Genomic DNA, 19829 nt, shown 5'->3' with positions numbered 1-19829 from the left:
CCAGAATCATTTATTCAAAGGATCAATAATGCTCATATTTATTAAATCTGAAAACTGGCAATTCAAATTAAGTCAATATATCCGAGCACAGAAATAAAGAACACTAAATGAACAGAGTCTTCATTTTTCAGTTATAATATTCCAAAAAGACTCTATTAAAGTCATCTTTCAAGACTGCAGTTTGGTTTGATTTTGGGAGGCTCGGGAAGAGAGAGGGGAGAACAAGGTTCAACACTCCAAAATGGGTCAGTGGTGGTTTTTGTGGCAATGCGTATTTCAGGTCTTAGGGCAGGAGAGACGCATGTCATTAGAGTTCCCATTAGAGCCGCTCTTTACAAGCCCAGCTTGGTCCTTCTCCAATGCCTCCTTTTGGAGTTGTACCTAAAACAAAAGCAGCACACTTAAGAAGCAATGCACACTTGACAGTCTGTAATGCAGACGACAATCACATTCAGAATTAACCCACTAGTAAGGAGCTGGAATCTCTTGTAAAGGTTTAGTTGGGAATTTGTCAATTAATTATGTTAATAGCAAATTACTTCATATTCGTTTTTTAAACTATTTTCCATATATACTTCCTTTCCTTTTTCACTAGGTATATGAACCCCTATTGGTGTAATAACATCAGCAGCTTTAAAAAAGGTGAATGTTCCCAGAAGCAAACTTACCTAGAGACAGCAGCATTGGGCATGGACATACACTGTGACACTTTTAGAAGAGAAGACAGTCACAGATAGCCTAGAATTCATGCGTTCAATGCTGGCAGTAAAGAACTGGCTAGCTCTTAAAACATCACCACTAGTACCATTCTTACCAAAACAAAACAGAAGTGGAATCCAGGAACACAGGAGAGTGCATTGCAGCATGGAGAAAGCACTTTTCCAGGGAAATGCACTAAAACATTCATTCAAAACCTGCATAACCGAAGGCTCTAAATATCATACTTGTACATGTTAATGATTAGCGGTTTCACCAACGCATAGTGAAATCAAAGGCAATATTAACAGAGTTACTCTCAGCAGGAAAATGGCAGTACTCCCACAAAATGAAGCACTGTAATTGCAGCCTGCTTTATCAAATACTTTGGGCTGAAAACTGATGCTTTTGGTGCATTAAGTGTTGGAAGACAAAAATAATTAAAATTATGCATTTTAGTAACCCTAATGCTCAACATGCCTAGAACACAGTTAGATAGGTACTATGCCCCTTTTACAAATGGGTAAACCAAGGCACAGAGCAAAGTGACTTTCCTAAGAACAGAGAGAAAATTAGCTGTAGTGACAGCAATAGAACCTAGGAATCCTGACTCCCAGCCTCCTGCTTTAACCACCAGCTACACTCACTCAGAGAAAAAAGAGGACCCAGCAGCAGAAAATATAGAAGTAAAATATAGAAATTTACACATAGTTTAACTGAAGGCGTTTTTCCTGCAAAGAGCTCAGTACTTCACTTGCAGCAGCTGAGGATATGAATAAACCTAAGGCACTTTAAGAAATGCAGCTGTTGCTCTGCTGTTCAACATCAAGTGGTGCAGACAACGTCAAAGAGAAATACACTGTGACTGTTTGTTTGAAGTGTTGTTGTAGTTTAAGTTTTATTTATAATGAAGGTTTAGATTTTGTCATGGTTATTTTTAGCAAAAGTCATGGAGAGGTCATGGGTAGTCAATAGGGCCCTACCAAATTCACTGACATGAAAAATGTGCCATGGACCGTGAAATCTGGTCTTTTACCCTACACTATACAAATTTCACAGGGGAGACTGGTGTTTCTCAAACTGGGGGGGTGGGAGAAGGAGCGCTGACCCAAAAGGAAGTTGCAAGGGGGTAGCAAAGTTATATTAGGAGGGCTGCCCTTAATTCTACACTGCCTTCAGAGCTGGGTGGCCAGAGAGCGGCGGCTGCATAGGCCTGAAGGCAGCACCCTGCCAGGAGCAGCACAGAAGTAAGGGTGGCAATATTATACCATGTCCTCCTTTCTTCTGTGCTGCTGCTGGCGCTGCTTTGCCTTCAGCCGCCGCCCTCCAGCTGCCAAGCTCTGAAGGCAGCGCTGCTACCAGCAACAATGCAGAGGTAAGTGTAGCAGTACCGCAAACCCCCCACCTTACAATAACCTTGGGACCCCCCCTCCCCCTCAACTCCTTTTTGGATCAGGACCCCTACAATTACAACACTGTGAAATTTCAGGATTAAATAGCTGAAATCATGAAATTTATGATTTTTAAAATCCTGTGACCATGAAATTGACCAAAATGGACTGTGAATTTTTATTCAAATTCACAGGAGCCTTTCTGAAAAAAAATAATGGAGGGGGGGCGCTCCCCCCAGGGCTGGGGGGTGCACAAACGTGGCTCCAGTGGGTGCAGCCAATGGGCGTCAGGGGGCACACAGCCCCAGCACAAGGGGTGGTGGAATGCACAAGGCCCCAGCCGAAGTCGCGGGGTGGGCGCACACACGTTTGCACAGTCCCGGCTCCACTCGCAGCCATAGGAGAGGGATGGACAATCCCGGCTCTAGCTGAAGAAAGTCACAGATGTCTGGTAAAGTCATGGAATCTGTGCCTGCCATGACCTCCATGCCTAAAATGTATCCTTATTTATAATGTAGCACAAGCAAGTACTGACATGCAATACATCTGTGAACAACACTGGACAAAAGCAAGTACAGTATTTCAGTCTGCATATGCATTCTGGTAATGATTTGTGGTTACAAATCGTCCAAAGTTTATGTACTAGCCGATCACCATCCACAGATCTTCAGTGATGGAAATTCTTTAGTAGTAAGGTTCCCCAGACACTGTATTTCAAGAACAGGGGATGGATGCCCTCAGGGTAATCACAGGTGGATTTTCCTCACAATACATCCATGAGAACAAGAATCTTTGATCCACCTGCCACTATTCATAATGTAGATGGAGCTTGTATAACTGGGGGCTTTGGTCAGTACAGCTGTGTCAGTCATGAACCTTCACAATCCCAACCAACACAGCTATGCCAGCAGAAGTGTATATATTTTTTTTGATCAGGTATGGCAGCGAGCTGTGAACTCGCAGAAAGCAATAGCTGTTTTTACCTGATCCTATTGCCAGTTTTCATGCGAATCCACGTTGGGACAGGCCGGTTTTGTTTTTGTTTCTTGGCAAGGAATCGCTTGATCTTGAATGTCTTGTGGGATGACTGCAGATGAAAAGATAAAGGGAAGACATTGGGGACACTCTCCCCTATAACAAGTTGCATTCAGAGACCTCCCTACAGATGCAGCCTCAGCTTGTGAGAACTTGCCTACACACAGAAATATCAGTGGTAACTAAAGGGACACAGGTAAACAGATTGAGGTCAACTGGCGCAACTGTGCATGCGGACACACTGCATCAGTTTCAACCTATTCAAAGCTGCGCCCGGTTCAGTTACATAGATTTAGTCACACACTTAAACACATGTAACCAGGCCTGACAAACACGGAGCTGACTGTGATCACAGAGGGAGCAGTAGTACCTATAGTGCTAAGTGGGACTCAGTAACCTAAATCCATTGCACAGAGCTCAGAGGGCACGGCAAACAGTAAAGACCACAAATCTTGGCTCCACTGCCAACGCTACCACGAATTTCCCGGGGGCAGGTCGCCATGTACAGGACAAGGAGCGCTCGACCTTCCCCCACCCCAAGGAATCAAGGCCACGTGTATTAGCCTAGTGCTCCCCCGCCAGCCAGCCAGCCTCCTTCCCCTACCGAGCTGGAGGGTTAGGGGGTGGGCTCCAATCCCCGGCCCTATCCCCGCAGCAGCGGGGGGCAGGAGCGCGCCCAGGACATGGGCTGGCAGCACCAGGCCCTAGGACGCGGCGGGTGACTCCAGCCCGGGCGGGACAGATCCCCTCACCCCCACCAGGGGCCGCGCTCGCCGGCCTGAGCCTCCCGCCAGGAACCCGCTCGGGAGAGTCGTGGCTGCCCCGGCTAGGAGCCGGGCAGGGGGCGGCCCCTGGCCCAGAGGCCCCCCGCCCTTCAAGCCCATCCCACCCCCCGATTCCACGCGGGGAGAGCCGGGGAGGGGGCCCCTCAGGCCCTGGCCCCGGAGCCGAGCGCGGATCAGCCCCCGCAGCAGCGGATGGGGCTGGATTGTCTCACCATGGTGCCGAACGACGAGCAGGTCACCACAATGGCGGCGCAGTCAAGGAGGGGGCGGGGCTAGGAAGCAAGGGGTGATGGGGAGGTGGCCTCGGGAACAGCGACACCCAGCGCCTCCCCGGGACTACTGCAGCCTCGTTTCTCGCTCACTCGCGCCCCGCGTCTGCCCCGTGTTAAAGAGACAGCGTCTAAGGTGCAGGATCCCAAGCTCTCTGAGCAGCCAAACCTGCTGACAGCCGCCGTAAGCCGCCCCAAAGACCGAGCCGATCTGTCTTGTTCAAACCACGCCCCCGCTCCCAAGCTGATTACTCTCAATGTTGTTTTGGTAGGACCTACCAAAATCAAGGGGACAAGGCCTTAATGCCCTCTTGTTTCTTGGGTAAGTCTTTTGTTTTCTTAAAATACAACAGAAGTCACCATCCAAAAACTGCTTTTTTTGTGGAAATTAAAAAAAGCGATACATTAGCAGTTTTTGGAAAGTTTGCCTTACACAGTTGTCATTCCATTGTGATGTTCTCAGGGCAGGGGCTGCATCTGCTGCTGGCACAGGACTTGTGTGGAATCAGCTCTTTCCAACTAGGCAAGGTCACACCAGTATTAGGATGGGCAAACTTAGGCCTTGTCTACGCTAGCAAGTTTCTGCGCAGTAAAGCAGCTTTCTGCAGTGTAACTCCTTACGTGTACACACCGCCAAGGCACTTAGTGTGCAGAAGCTGTGCAGTTGCAGCGCTGTAAAAAAACACCCACAGATTTCTGCACCGGGGCTACAGTGTAGACACCGTGGTCGATTACAGCACTGTGATTGCCTTCTGGGAGGTGTCCCACAATGCCTGTCCTCACCTCTCTGGTCATCAGTTTGAACTCTACTGCCCTGCCCTCAAGTGACCAACCATGAGCCCCACCCCTTAAATTCCTTGGGAATTTTGAAAGTCCCCATCCCGTTTGCTTGGTGAGCAGTGGTCTTAGTGCATCTTTCCAGGTGACTAAGCCTGCTCCATGTACCAAGCAATCCTCCGCTTGGAGCAATGCTGAGCTGCTGGACCTCATCAGCATTTGGGGAGAGGAGGCTGTCAAGTCTCAGCTGCACTGCAGCCGTAGAAATTATGATACCTACAAACAGATTTCACAGTGCATGACAGAAAGGGGCCATGACGGGGACACAGTGCACTGCAGGATTAAAGTGAAGGAGTTGTGGATCACCTACCACCAGGTGTGGGAGGCAAACCGCCACTCCAGTGCTGCGCCCATGAGCTCCCGGTTCTACAAAGAGCTGGACATGATACTCAGTGGCTTGCGTGCCAGTTTAGACTGCACAGAGCCAAGAGGAGGAAATCTTGGACAAGGATGTGAAGGGGGAGCAGGACCCAGAGACAGAGGATGACTAGGAGGTCAGAGATGCATGCAGCCAGGAGCTTTTCTCTACCCTGGAGGAGGCTAGCCAGTCAGAACTGTTGGAGCTTAGCGAAGCGCAAACAGGAGGGGAGGCCCCGGGTAAGTGGCTTTGATTTTGGGAATTGCTGAAGTGAGTGGATGAGGGCAGGAGGGTTGCAGAAAGTAGGCTTGTGTCTGTATGATGCATGTACTACCACATGCCTTGTCTGAGCGGCGGAACAGGGTGTTGATTGACTCCCTCACTTCACGGAAATCTGCCTCAGAGATCTCCACAAAACTCTCATGGAGCTACTGGTTCTTCGGCAGAGCGGCTTTGTTTCTTACTTCATTAAGGGTAACTTCTCTGTGCCACTCTGGGGGGAGGGGGCATTGCTGCACACAGGTGAGTCGCATTAAGGGCCAGGGTGGACACCCTTGGAGAAGACTCTCCCTTGATTCCTTGCTCATTCTCAGCAGCGAGATATCTTCCATAATGAACACAGGCTGTGGAAAATGTGGGGACAGTAAGTGATGATTATAAGACCGACACTTCCCCCCCTGCACCACACACACACCGCTGGCTCTCCCCAAAAGCCACGTGCCCAGTGTATAGTATGGTCCTGCAACACTGATTTCCCCTGTCCCTGTGGTTACTCACCAGTTTGGGGGTCTTGTGGCTCATGTGTGCTTGGCTGGGATCAGTTAGTGACAGGTATGTGAAGAGCGGCTGCATTTTTAAATCACTGATGCAGTGGTCTGTGTATTGCAAACAATACTGCTTCTGTAAAATGTTGCATTTTGGCTTCACAGATATGACTTTGGGAGCCCAGCCTCCATCTTTATTATTGCCAGCTGAATGGCTGCATCGAATTCGAAAGAGGTCATGAAGAACTAAAGGGGACTTTCTGCATGATGTTATGCACTCTGCTGCCGAAAAATAAGAATTGAAGAAGTGGCAGGACAGTGAGAAGAGGGACCGAAAGGAGAACAGGGCATGCCAGACCGAAGCATGGAACAGCTCTTAAACATTATGGAGCACCAAGCACACACACTCCAGGCACTACTAGCACTGCAAACTGAGCAGCTCTGCGCCCACCCTCATGTTGCAAAACTCTTTCCCATGTGGCCTCCAGACACTGCCAACACACTCTTATCAACCTCCTGGCTCCAGTCTGTACCCATCTGCATTTCACTCCTGCCCCGTTACAGTCCACCCCTGCGGACTCCGAGCACCTTCTGCACTCAACACTCGTCCCTCTGCAGTTTAGCCTTGATGAAGTACATTACCCGCTGCACTGTACTCCAAAGGACAAGGTTGCATGTGATACCTGGACATACACAAATCTTTAACCGTCCTGGGACCACACCTCTTCCCAGGCAGAGTCTCCCAGGATCACAACGGGCATTTAGACTTCCCCTTCAGTGATCTTCTAGTCTGGGAAGAAAGTCCCTGCTTACAGCTTCCTGAACAGGCCAGTGTTCCGAAAGATGCGTGCGTCATGCACCTTTCCAGACCAGCCTGCGTTAATGTCCATGAAATGCCCACGGTGATCCACAAGTGCCTGGAGAACCATAGACAAATACCCCTTGTGATTAATGTACTCAGTGGCTAGGTGGTCTGGTGCCAGATTTGGAATATGCGTGCCATCTATTGTCCCTCCGCAGTTACGGAAGCCCATTTGTGTAAAGCCATCCACAATGTCACACGTTGCACAGAGTCATGGTCTTTCAGAGCAGGATGCGATTAATGGCCTTGCACACTTTTTGCAACACCAGTGCTTAACTTTCTGCTTTCCTAAACTCCTGGACTTTATTTTCCAAATATAAACTACTGTGCAGTTTTGCTCTGTGCTTTGAAATAAGCTGATGTTGCACCCTTGAGCTAGCTGCTTTGCAAGAAGTGATCTCTGTGTATTCAATGATTTGGAGATCAGTTTGTGGAGTACATAAAGTGCTTTAGGATCATAGTGGACCAAAGGAGCTATGGAAATGTAAGATATTCTTAGCTGCTCTCTTGGGTAACCTATGCTTTGCTATGTGTCATATATAATTTGCTGAGAAATATCAGTGTCCTAACTGTGGTTCAGGAAAGGTGAACTTGTTACTACAACCCCTTCACAGCAGTAATCAAGTTACTGTCTACGTTTGTAGGGAATAGATCACTAATCACAGCCTTAGCATGAGAGGGGTCAAAAGGAAGATATGTTTCAAGATGAGTATTTAAAAGCTTAAAGGCAAACATTTCCTCCCTACAAAAAAAAAAAAACAAACAAACCACGGAAGTCAGGGCCCATTCCAATTTTCTACCAATTATATAGCCACTCTGAAGTCAATGTTAAGAATATCAAAATCACAACAATCAATTTAGCTTAACAAAGAGAACGTTAAGGGGTGACTTGATTATGGATCTACACAGGGAACAAATATTTAAACAGGGGTCTTCTGTTTAGCAGAGAAAGGAATAATAGGATCCAATGGCTGGAAGCAGAAGCTAGAATGGAAATAAGGCATACGTTTCTGACAGTAATCAATCACTGGAATAGCTGACCAAGCGTCATGATAGAGAATCTATCACAATACACAATTTTAAAATCAAGATTGGATGTTTTTCTAGAAGTTCTATGTCCTGTTATACAGGAGGTCATACTAGATGATCACAATGGTCACTTTCAGCCTTGGAATCTATGAAACCACACTGGGTCAAATGAATGGTCCAGGTTTCTGTCTGCCAGTAATTGTACCAGATAGGAAGTTGAAAGGAAGTATGTGATCAATAATTATGGGATAGCCTGTTGAGTGATTGTGCTAAAACATCTGGCTCTGGTAAAATGAGATCCAGCAGAGCAAATGTAAGCAAGGAAAGGAAAAGTGTTACTAGTTACAGACATTTTATCTTCAATGGTTAAAAAATAATTTAAACACAATTTGCGATGAAAATTGTTTACCTTGAAAGATTCCAACACTGACTGCATGATATAGTACCTCAGAAATAGACAGCACTATGCTTTTTCCAAAAGGTTTTGCAAGGGTAGTATTTAATTCAAAGATCTGTAGGTAGCTGTCTGAAAGGAAAGCACCTACATTCAGTTGAAGAGGATAGCATTAAGTTATTTATGATTACGGAGGTGCAGCAACACAAATGTAGAGATCAAACTTCTTCAACCCTCCTTATTCCCATGTACTAATGATTAAGAAAATATCATTAGGCCCAGTCCTCTTGCTGTGTCATCTTTGACTAAGATCAGCCAGCCAGCAAAGAAATAGAGAAGACGATTATGGATCTTCCCTAGCTGTTAACAGAAGTGGACTTTTTTTTTTAAAAAAAATGTTAAGATTCCTCTACTTTTCTCGTAAGAGGCCAAAGGTGGGGTTATTAATAGTAGTAAAGGAAGGACTCATTCTGCATCTGGGAGGTTTCTCTCCACTAAGTTATATTTTTACTTTTTTTTTTTTTGGTAAAAGTACAGTAACTCCTCAATTTAAGTCGTCCCGGTTAACATTGTTTCATTGCTGATCCATTAGGGAACATGCTCATTTAAAGGTGTGCAATGCTCCTCTCTTATGTTGTTTGGCTGACTGCTTTCTCCACAGCTGGCAGCCTCCCTATGCCCCCCCTTCCCACAGCGCCTCCTGGCAGATACCAGGGATCAGTGCCCCCCACCCTCCTACCTGCAGCAGTCAGCTGGCTTGTGGCATTTTGGGGGCAGGAGGGAGGAGCAAGGACTCAGCACGCAGGCTCCCCTTCTCCCCGCTGCCTCCCCAAGCCAGCTGATTGCCCCAGGGAGGGGACAGGAGTGAGGACTCCAGCCTGCAGGCTCCCCCTCCTCCCCTGCTGTGGCAGTCAGCTGGCTTATGGTGTTTAGAAGGGAGGGGAGAGGAGTGGAGTGGGAAGTAAGGGGGAGAAAGTGGGGGGGGGGGGAGAGAAAAGGCAGGTCAAGGATGAGGGCTTAGGGGAACTGGGCAGGCTGAGGGTTGAGTCTCCCCCTGCCCCTGGTGCTTGCAGAATAGGAGAAGCTGCTGCTGCACACGCTTCTCCTAGCCTACAGCACCTCCAGCCTCCTTCATCTCCAGTGCCAGTGGGCTGTGCCTGTGTAGGGTAAGGCAGGGGCACCTCCCAACTGTAGTACTGTACTGTATGTACAGTGTGTTTGTAAACACACAGCACATGCACACTACTCCCCCCCAGCATAATATTAAATTGCTTGTTTAAAATGTACATAATGCCTTTTGTCTGGAAAAACAATTTCCCTGGAACCTAACTCCACCTATTTACATTCATTCTTATGGGGAAATTGGATTTGCTTAACATTGTTTCACTTAGTCACATTTTTCAGGAACATAACTACGTTAAGTGAGGAGTTACTGTAATATTATGCACTGTAATTTAGCTAGTGATGTATTAGTTTAATATTCTCCACTGTTCTCAGCAGAGTACAGGGATTTTTTTGTTATGGAGTTTGAGGCCACTTGACGATATTAACTAGTTGACAATATTAGTATGAAAAGCTTTGATAAAGGATAAATACAGTACATGAGATAAGGCTAGCTCTGTCATGCCTCCAAATAAAAAAAAGTTTCACTGAAGACAAATAAGTTATAGTATCTTTAACATTTTGAGATATTTTATTGGTTTCAGTACAAAACAGCTAAGGCTAAAACTTGCTAGCTTAAAGAGGATCATTATTGGTGCAGTTTCTTCTGGGCTGTGAAATAACACTCCAATGGATCAGGAAAGATGAAGCAGAGACTGAAATGGCAAAATTTCCTACTTTTAAGACACTGAAAACAAGAAGGAATGCTTGAAAAGAATCACTCTACACAGCTATACTGAAATTTAAAAAAAAAAAATAAAAATTGTTTCAGTGTAGGTAGACAGACATTACATGACAATTTATCAAAAAAGGAAATACCCAGTAATTATTCCTACACTGCAATCTTTTAGTTCAACTACTTCATTCAGTAACCCACTTCCTACCTGGAAGATTCTTTATAAGGCCTCTCCCCACTTTCCAAACTTCCTACCGCTTCTACCTTGAAAAGGTTTGTTCTGCATAAAACCAGGAAAGGCTTCCCCAGACCACTGATGGCCCAGCTACCAGAGTCTGAGAACGCTGTTTTAGTGCTAGGATTACACTGTTTATTTGTAACTATTGTAGTCTCAGATTCAAATACCACGCAGCACAGCAATATCGGATGTTAGCTTTTGAGCATAACTGCAGCTTTAACTTTGCTCCTCTTTTTAAGTGTACCACACACTGGTTCAGGACAGCTTTACAAAAAAGCTCTGCTTTTAGATCCAGGTGTCATCCTCCTGACCACATGACTCGCATTTTTCATACTTAAGGCCACAAAAAGCTTTTCTACTTTGCAAACGGCAAACATTTTCTTCTCCATTGTAGTCTGCTGCTATGAAAATAAATTCCAGTAACAATGAGAACACATTTCAAAATTCTGAGGTTCTTTAACCAGAAACATCCAACAGCACAATGTCCCCTTTTCTTCCTTTGTTCCTTCTCTTTGAAGGCACTTCTGGATTGCGTAGTACATGCTCTTTGGCTGCTTCAATAATCAGAACACATAAGGCCTGCGTGCTAATCACTCCTCTTCTTTTGTATTACTGGTCTCACTTTCCTGTTTATCTGCTCCTTGGTCAACAGACTTTGTAGCAATGTCTTCATAAGGACACAGTCTACTTCGACTTCGAACTCCTGGCTGGTATAGCTGCATTGCTGGACGATCCTGAAATAAATCAGAAGGTATCAGACAATATGACGCTTTGGCTACAAGACAAAATTCCTACCATTTCTAAAAGAATGATACTAAAGAAGGCAAACAGAACACCACACAGACCTTTTCAGACTTTCCCAAAATACTATTAAATTATTCAGTGACACCCAACGACACAGAGTAACTGCTCAAATAGCACAGGTGAGAACGCTGCTTTAGATTATGCACCCAAGGATAATATTTTAAGGAACAATTCAGTTTGTCCTCTTCAAGCACATGAGCAAATTTCAAAGCTTCTCCCAAGGAACGTTTTTTAACTAAAAACCATGAAACACACACACACTACAGATGCTACAAATGCAGAATTAGTGCACATCTAAACTGGATGTATTCCTATCCATGGAAGGAATACATATTTGGGGGGGTATTTTGCATATAGAACGATATGTACATTAACATGGGGTCTGTGCTATGACACTGCATAGTGTTGCCTCTCTTATACCTGATGCAGCAGCCTCTGCAGTGTTTTGGAGAAGGTATAGCAGGCAGCCACCGCTATTATATCATTTTCTCTTGCTTATAGAGACGTACTTACTGGCATTAACCCACATGCAGCATCTGCAAGAATCTGGTCCTACCATATCACTTCTCTGGTGACACAAATGTTAAAAAGCCAATGTTTATGTACTGGCAAAACCAGGACAGACATTTATTCATTCACTTTTGTTCAGAACTTGCCACTAACAGCTGGACTTGTACATAATTCCTACAAAGGCAACAAGAACTTTGCCAAGACTAAGTTCATCTTAGCAGTAGCAAAGCTTACAAGATCTGTCTATTTTCCCCTCATATATGATGGCAAAGTTTACAGCTGAATTATTATATGAAGGAGGAAAAAAAAAAGTCAAGAAGGTAAGAAATAGCATGACCTTCCCCTTAATTAACATTCACCATCAAACCACAAACAAGACCTTATATAGAATGGGTGTGAATTCAAAGAGAGCCAGCACCTTATTTCTGATGCGATCTCTCTTAGCTGCATCCTCTTTTTTGTCATCTTTGGTTATTTTCTCAGCTTTTTCTATGTTGCCTGTAAAGTCTGGAAGCTCATTTTTCCTTCCTTTCTCTCTGAGTAAGTTCATCTCCTTTTTAACCTCTTCTTCTCTTTTCCTAAAAACTTTTTCCTTCTCAAAGCGTTCCTTCTGCCTACGACGCTCTTCGTCTTGGCGTCTCTGTTTCTCCCGCTGCAGTCTATCATATTCTCTCTCTCTTTCAAAGTCTCTCTCTCGGTCCCTGTAATCTTTTCCATATTCATCTTCAGATCTGTATGAAAAAAACACAGCAAGAAATTAAGCTTAGAAGACTGGATAATCAAAATCACAGCTAGCAGTAATCAATACTACAACTCCAAATTTGCATCAATATTGTTAGACGTGGATTTGTAGATTTTAGACAAGAGTTAAAATATCCTAGAAGCCTACAGTCATATCTTACTACAGATACAGAAATAAACTGCAGTGAGGATGTAATCCTTGATAATGAGCAAGAACACTACAGATAGTCAGCTATGTGACTGGAACTGTGGGACTTCCTAATTCCCTCTGTGGCCTTGGAAATTACTTAAATCTCTGCCTCATTCCTCTGACACATGGGGGAAAACCCACACCTGTATACATCATATGGATGTTGTGAGGATTAGTTATTTCAGTACATGGTTGTCATTCTGGCATAAGGATGGCCATACTTTTCCTTCCTGCCAAGGCCTCTAAAGGGATATGCATTATGAGTATTATGGACTTAAAGTGGCCCCTGTGCTCTCAGAAGCTGCTATAAAGTGCAGTCTATGGAGCTATTCTCATTTATGCTAGAGACTGCAAGCCCAAAGCCATGCCCAGAATTTGGAGGGCACAGAGGTGGCTTAAAGCCATCTCTGCCCAAGGGCTGTGCCTCCTGAATTGGGCTCCAACTCCTGAGCTTGGCTCCATTTGTAAATATCTTCAATTGAAAGCCCAAGTGTTATTGATAAACACACTAAAATTTGTCTATTAAACAAACATATGAAACAGTTCAAGTCCAGATGGACCCATCCTACTCCCCGAACATGAGTACACTCTCCCAGACAATTCAGATCAGAGACATTTCTTCATTTGAATTCAAAAGCTGTTCCTGGGCAGTGCAGCCTAAGTTTTAAATTACTAGTCTAGAAGGCTGGGTTTTTTTGGTAAGTCATTTATAGTAAGTACTGGAATACTAACTTTTTTGCCTTCTCCTCTTTAGTCTCTCCATCGGATCGTTTGGCTGACATGCTGCTTAGTGCGCCAGCCGCCTTTTCTTCCCTCACATTTTCTTTTTCCAGTTTCTTGAACCTTTCCTTTTTCTCCAAGTCTCTTTCATCTTTCTCTGGTTTCTTAAGTAGCTATGAAGAAAACACACGTTCTATTTAATCAAAGGCTCGTTCTAATTCGCAGCACAGTATAATTTAGCTACTGGGTTGAAGTGACTTCTGCTTAACATGAGAAATACACATACATGTAACTAGTTATTTCCATATTCCCTGTGCTCAGGAGGTAGTAATGTCTACAACTAAAATAATGATCCCAGTCCCAGAAGAAGATTCATTTCCCTGTACAGTACGAGAACAAGATCAAATATTGAAGATGGTAATCAAATATATCCAGTTACCCAGATTATATTAAATTCATATGTTCTAGGGAACAAAAGCATACACACATGTATTCAAATGAAAATTGTTTATTAACGATAAACTAAAGCAACTAACAATCATACAAATCCTTACTGTATGTTAACAAAAACATGAACATTATGAAATAACTAGTCTACTCCTTCAAGATCATGAGTTACTCTTGGATAAGTATTCAGTGAACACATTTTGTATGCAACTTTTACAGGGAATGAAAACAGCCTATAACAATGACATGTTCTGTACCTTAATCTTTGGTTCATCCTTTGATTTATCCCTTTCTTTCTCTGGGCATTTATCAAATTTTTTCAGTTTTTCTGCCTCTTTTCTCTTCCTTCTTTCTTCTTCTTTCCATTTTCTCCTTTCTTCTTCTCTTTGTCTTTTTCTTTCCAGTTCCCTTCTTCTCCTCTCCTCTCTTTTTTCTTCTCTCAGTCTCTGGAAAGGTAGGGAGAGAGACGAGGACCAAACAACAAAAAAAATCCACAAACATTTCCCACATTAGAAAAAGAAAAAAGTTACTTTTAAGAGTTCCATAAGATACCATGCCCTGAAATGACAAAATTCTCTAAAATATACAGCTTTACAAAACGTTTGTCTCCCTCTTTGTATCCTACTTTTAAGCAACTTATTGACAGCGTCAAAATTCACTGGAGCAGCATTATTATGTATATTTCAGAAATCATTAACTCTATATTTTAAAATGAAAACACCAACACATCAGAACCCACCCTAAAAAGTTACACACCTGGGAGAAAAATAGGTTCATAGGAGAGAAATCAACAAGAGGACATTAAGTTAAATCCTGGTAGCTGCAAACAATATGTTAAACAGAAGAATGGCTTGCCAATCACAAAGCTGCAGCTCACATCGCTCAGTGTTCCACTGTAACAAGGACTGTTATTAAACCACCATGTTAAGCAAAATATAGCTTGATATCAATACTCTGGAAGCCACCATCAATCCCTGCTAAACATACAGTTTGTTAAGCATGAACCCAGACCATACCAAGTATTTGGGATAAAGAGTACAAGAAAACCTCACCCCATTTTAAACATGATTATAATCGTTAGACTAAGGTCCTGCACACACTACATTTTTTCTCTGCAAGCAAGTCCAGCTACACTGTTAGATCTGCTCCACTACATTTACCATCTGCTGAGCAGCACAGATCCAGTTAGGCAACAGGATGCAATCCTGTAGCAGAACAAACAGTTGTAGAATATTTCCTCCCCCAGCCTCGCCTCCCCTCCCCTCCCTTTAAAAAAAAAAAAGTGTCAAGTTTCTTCTGAGGAGAGAAGGAAGCAGGAAGTGCTCCCACCTACCTGAACAATTCTGTAGCTCTCGAAAAATTATTTAAAACAAAGTCTTTAGATCCATTTACTACAAAAGAAAATCTTACTATACAGACATCACTGTACACACACAAGTTCTAAGAGCAAGTTATCAAAAACTGTAACCAAAAACTCTACATAGATTATACAGAGAAATCATACCTGTTTGTTTTTCAAGAAGTTCAGAAGGGGAGTTGTCTTTTTAGCTAAATAAACATTAAGAACATAAATATTTTTGCCTTTACAAATATCAAGATAAGTCTTTCCCATCTAACTTATGAAAACGTATCTCAGTCTATCTTAGATTTTGCTCAGTTTCAGTCTTATTTGTACCACAACTTCTCTCTCTTCTTGAAATGTAGCTATTCATAAGTAAATGAAGGGTATACATCTCCTCATTTAATGTTTTAGCTAAACTAAATGAGTTGTAACTTACACTGATATGTCACTTCCCATCCCACAGTACTAATATTAAAAGGAGCCAATGCACCCATCACTGGAATTTAACAGCACATAACCCAGGTGTTTAGTATAGGTAGCGGAGAAGACTACTATATGCTATTTAAACTAAGAAGAGGGACTAGCCCAGGGATGAATAAAGCAGATCTTCATTAGTAGTATTACTCTAAGGACTTAATGATACTAAATAATCTAAAAAGGAATGTAGAATCCCCAAAGTTCAAACGTCACAAACCTACAAAATATTGTACTTTTATGTCTTCCTATACTGTGAGAAGAGGTTCACATACAAGATATCAGTTTTCATACCTATTAATTCTTTGTTTCTTGCCTCTATTTCCTCTAGTAGTGTTTCAGGAGTCGATGTTAACTTTTCATCATCTGCACTGTAACTTTCCAAAAACTTCTTATACTCTGGGTCTGGAGAGAAAGATCGGTTTGTGCTACAAAATACACATATTGACCCCTCTTCTGGGAGTTTCAATAGTCACTCTGCATTTTCAAACTTACGAACAAACAAGAATGGGTTATATAGTCTTATGAGCTGCTCCCTGATATTTGTCTTTAGCCAAGTTAAATCTAACTCTGAGGCAGGAACCATGTCTGGTTATGTTTTGTAAAGTACACAATTAATAAGTAAAATCTTGCATTATTAACAACTTTATTCCATAGTGTGCTTATTAAGATATTTTATTGGTTTTGCAGTTGTCTGTTTTTCTTCCAGTGTACCAAGCCTGCAAAAGCTAACTGTGACAAGGACCATCTTTTCATTACACATGTGGGCATTACCTAGCACAACAGAACCCCATCCCTCGCTGGGGACCAGTAAGTACTATCATAATATCAATAATACCTTAAGTACTTTTGTTATAGTAAAACAGACAAGTTATTTTGAAAAAACAGAAGCATCACTGTTGCATGTTAAATGTTTAGTATCAAACAACATTATATTGTTATGCTAGGACACCACACAGTCAAAATAAATTCGAATTTCTGTTATCAAATACCATGCACCACATACACATGCATACAACAAACAACCCCAGTAGTTATACCATCATCAATAGTCCCAGTTTTGGCATCTTTTTTCTTATTCTTCTTTTTTGCAGATTTTTGGAAAGGTGCAAATTCTACAATGGCAGCATACTCCTGACCTGTTAAATATTAAAACTGTTTAATCACTAATGTAAAAAACAAAACACTAAATTCCTGACCGTGTATTATATTGGAGGAGGGACACTAGGGCGTATTTATAAGAAACAACATTAGAACAGATAAATAGATAGTAGCTATGGAATTTGTGTTTCTATATCTGACCACACGACAACATTCCTTATAACCTTTTCATTGCAAGAGGATCTCAAAGCACTTTCCAGCCTATACACAAAACACATACAAAACTACATTAAAAGAAAGTTAAAGTTGCAAAATATAATACTCAAAAGTTAGGAAATGCCAGAGTTAAGGTTGCTCAGGCAACCTTAATTCGGCATCCTGATAGTTACGCATTATGACCACATGCTGTCATCCCCCCCGCCCCCAATTCCTGCTTCATTCACTGGGGGAGGGGGTGCGGGGGAGAACACTGTGTGATAAACTGGAAATATGGAGAAAGGGGAAATTTCTGTTCTTGACAAAACCCAATGAGATTGACAAAAAATCCATGCAGAACAGAGAAGTAGTTTCAGAGAATCTAGGTAATTTAAATTGATGCTTGGAACATGAAACTGGCCACTCAATGCCTTCTGAATAACTGAGACTTCAATTGTCATAACTCTATTTCACAAAAAGCAACTGGTTGGTGGAAGATGAAAATTAAAAAAAAGTTAGAAGTAAAATCTCTAAAAAACAAAAAACCAAATATATAAAAATATCCAAATAAAATAAGAGTTTCAGGTGAAATTCTGGCCACACGGAAGTCAACTGGAAACACTGGCAAGACTCCCATGGAGCCAGAATTTCACCCAGAATATATATGCGTTAAAAGATATCAGCCAAAACACCAGTTAGTCTTAGTATTAGGAGCTGAATGCTCCCAACAAACCACATAACAATATACTGCAATGACAGCTAACTAAACTTAGACTATATACACATGTAAATTGCTAACGGGCTAGAATTCCTCTTCGGCAGTTTGTTTAGAAAATTTAGCACTAATGTTGCTTTAAAAAGGGGATTTTATTGTTAATTATTTTAAGCTGTATTTAAAATCTACTACAAAAAGTGTCATGAAGTTTATCGAAAAGTCTACATGCAAGCACCATGCATTTAATCTCAATATATGGTGCCCAAGTATAATTACGGCACTAAAAGAAAGTGTACAATAAGAAAAAAATTGGGAATAAACTACCTGACAATCTCCTAAATCTCATCAAATATATCTGATATACAAACATTTTAGTATATAATCAAGTTTTATGTTTACTTGCCTTTGTGATCAACAAAAACATAACCATCAAAGCGATCCCTGAACAGTACTATGTCTTCTTGGTTTTTAAAGTTGATGTATGCTCTGGAAAACATGTGAGGATACAAACTGCAAAAGGACAAAAAATTGCAATGTGTAAGGAAATGAAGCTGGCTAGTTGCTGATGATTTTAACGATATACACTATGGACAAGTGTAAATTAATTGACATACTAGAGTTATGTGAAAAAATTGAAACCTGAAGTGTTGTACCTGGAATCATTAGCAAAGAATTCAAAATAGTCATGTTCAGGCAAAGGCTGAAGATGTTCTTCAAGTTGTTCCTTAGTCAAGCTGGGAGGCAAGCGTCGAATTACCACCTTAACGCAGGAATTTTAAGAGTGTAAAATTATTGTCTGCCCCTGACTTTATTTCAGATTTCTTAACTGAAAGATACCATAGGATAACAAAGCTAAGTCAACAACTGTGGCTCATGGGGAAATCTATTTAACCATGCCATTTTTATATCCTATGTATTGAGTGACCTAGAAACATCACAATTCTTCAAGAAAGCAGAGAGAGACTGGGGGCCTGATCCAGCACCCACTTAAGTCAAAGAAAAGACTCCCACTCACTTCCCAAGGGGAGCAGTCTCAGGCTTTAAGTGAGGAAATGTGGCTCAGTGATTAGAGCAAGGAATTCAAAGGCAAGATTCCTGAGCTCCGTTCCCTAGCCTACCACTAACTGCTACGGTGAGCAAGTGACTTGGGCCAAACATTTCCCAAGTGGTGGCCAGGGGGTCCGGATGCCAGGCAGGCCTTGTTTCCGCAGAGTGCGGACAACACTCAAAACGCCACGCGAGCTCAGCACCCCGAGCAAACCATCAGATCGCGGCACCTCCCGCTGGACACCGAAAAACGAGACACCGCCGGATACGCGCCGCGTTTGTAAGTTGTTACCCCGGGCGCCCTTGGCCCGGCCCCATCCCCAGAACAGCGTCCACGAGCCCCGTTTTGAGGGTTGAGGCACTGGGGTCTGCGGCGCTCCGCACGGGCCCGGGGCTCTACTGAGCAGCTCGCCAGGGCCCCGGGCAGGCGGCAGGAGCGCAGGCCGGGGCACGGGAGAGGGGGAAGCGCCGCCAGCAGCACGCGCCGGCCCCGAGCTAGGGAGCCCCCAGGCACAGCGGAACCCAGGCCGCTCTGCCAGCGCCAGCGGAGGGGCTGAGGCCGCCCCCAGCCTCACCTTGCTGAGCGTCTCCTTCTTGTCCTTCGGCCGCTCGAGCCTCTCGGGCTCCCCGCCCCCCCTCAGGTCCAGGGGGCCCCCGGGCACCCGCTTCTCCTTAGGCCTAGTGTTCTCCTTATCCTCCTTCATCCCGTTCTCCAGCCCACCGAGCCACGCCCCCTCCCGCCCATTGGCCGCTGCGCCTCTCGCGGGATCACAGCCTTAAAGGGCCACGAACCGCCGCCTGGCGCCTCCTCAGGGATACAGCACCAAGGGAAGGGGCGCTCCCGGCATGCACTGGGGCTAACGGGGGCGGCCGCTCCCAGCAGGCAGGTCATCGGGGCCATGGGAAGTTCCCGTGGCAAGCCTAGTGCGACCCCGAGCGCGGCCACCGCCACAGTCTCTGAGGGGACCTAGCCCCGCCCTATCGCTGCTGCACTCGCGACACTTCCAGCGGGCTTTGCCTCGGCACAATGGCGGCGGAGCGCCGTCGT

General features: G+C 43.7%; 2 protein-coding genes and 1 non-coding gene across 3 annotated transcripts; all 3 read right to left on the bottom strand.

Moving 5' to 3' along the window:
- Nucleotides 1-9: 9 nt before the first annotated feature.
- Nucleotides 10-4203, bottom strand: RPL39 (ribosomal protein L39). Its single transcript, XM_032767053.2, has 3 exons — nucleotides 4120-4203; nucleotides 3071-3174; nucleotides 10-381 (listed from the first exon to the last, which is right to left on the bottom strand). The coding sequence occupies exons 1-3, from the start codon at nucleotides 4120-4122 to the stop codon at nucleotides 333-335; spliced, it is 156 nt and encodes a 51-aa protein (XP_032622944.1). The 5' UTR covers nucleotides 4123-4203; the 3' UTR covers nucleotides 10-332.
- LOC116817205 (small nucleolar RNA SNORA69) lies at nucleotides 943-1073 on the bottom strand. Its single transcript, XR_004371867.1, has one exon. It is a non-coding gene; the product is annotated as a small nucleolar RNA SNORA69 (small nucleolar RNA).
- A 5897-nt stretch (nucleotides 4204-10100) lies between the features above and the next one.
- On the bottom strand, nucleotides 10101-19690 carry UPF3B (UPF3B regulator of nonsense mediated mRNA decay). The gene is made up of 10 exons (XM_032767035.2): nucleotides 19357-19690; nucleotides 18388-18494; nucleotides 18138-18244; nucleotides 16764-16862; nucleotides 16018-16128; nucleotides 15412-15455; nucleotides 14165-14353; nucleotides 13473-13633; nucleotides 12228-12540; nucleotides 10101-11229 (listed from the first exon to the last, which is right to left on the bottom strand). The coding sequence occupies exons 1-10, from the start codon at nucleotides 19483-19485 to the stop codon at nucleotides 11086-11088; spliced, it is 1404 nt and encodes a 467-aa protein (XP_032622926.1). The 5' UTR covers nucleotides 19486-19690; the 3' UTR covers nucleotides 10101-11085.
- Between the last annotated feature and the right edge of the window lie 139 nt (nucleotides 19691-19829).

Source organism: Chelonoidis abingdonii, chromosome 8 (assembly GCF_003597395.2).
Source record: "Chelonoidis abingdonii isolate Lonesome George chromosome 8, CheloAbing_2.0, whole genome shotgun sequence".
NCBI classification, from domain to species: domain Eukaryota; kingdom Metazoa; phylum Chordata; order Testudines; family Testudinidae; genus Chelonoidis; species Chelonoidis abingdonii.
Note: the sequence above shows the minus strand (reverse complement) of the source record. Positions and strands in the feature narration are given on the sequence as shown.

Excerpts from the sequence above, each read along its gene's own strand:
- RPL39 (XM_032767053.2), bottom strand. Across the intron at positions 382-3,070 it reads AAAACTGGCAATAGGATCAG|GTACAACTCCAAAAGGAGGC; the intron begins GTAAAAACAGCT and ends CTTTTGTTTTAG.
- UPF3B (XM_032767035.2), bottom strand. The coding sequence starts at position 19,485 with ATGAAGGAGGATAAGGAGAACACTAGGCCTAAGGAGAAGCGGGTGCCC. Across the intron at positions 15,456-16,017 it reads AAGAAACAAAGAATTAATAG|CTAAAAAGACAACTCCCCTT; the intron begins GTATGAAAACTG and ends ATGTTTATTTAG. Across the intron at positions 13,634-14,164 it reads AGGATGAACCAAAGATTAAG|CTACTTAAGAAACCAGAGAA; the intron begins GTACAGAACATG and ends TTTTCTTCATAG.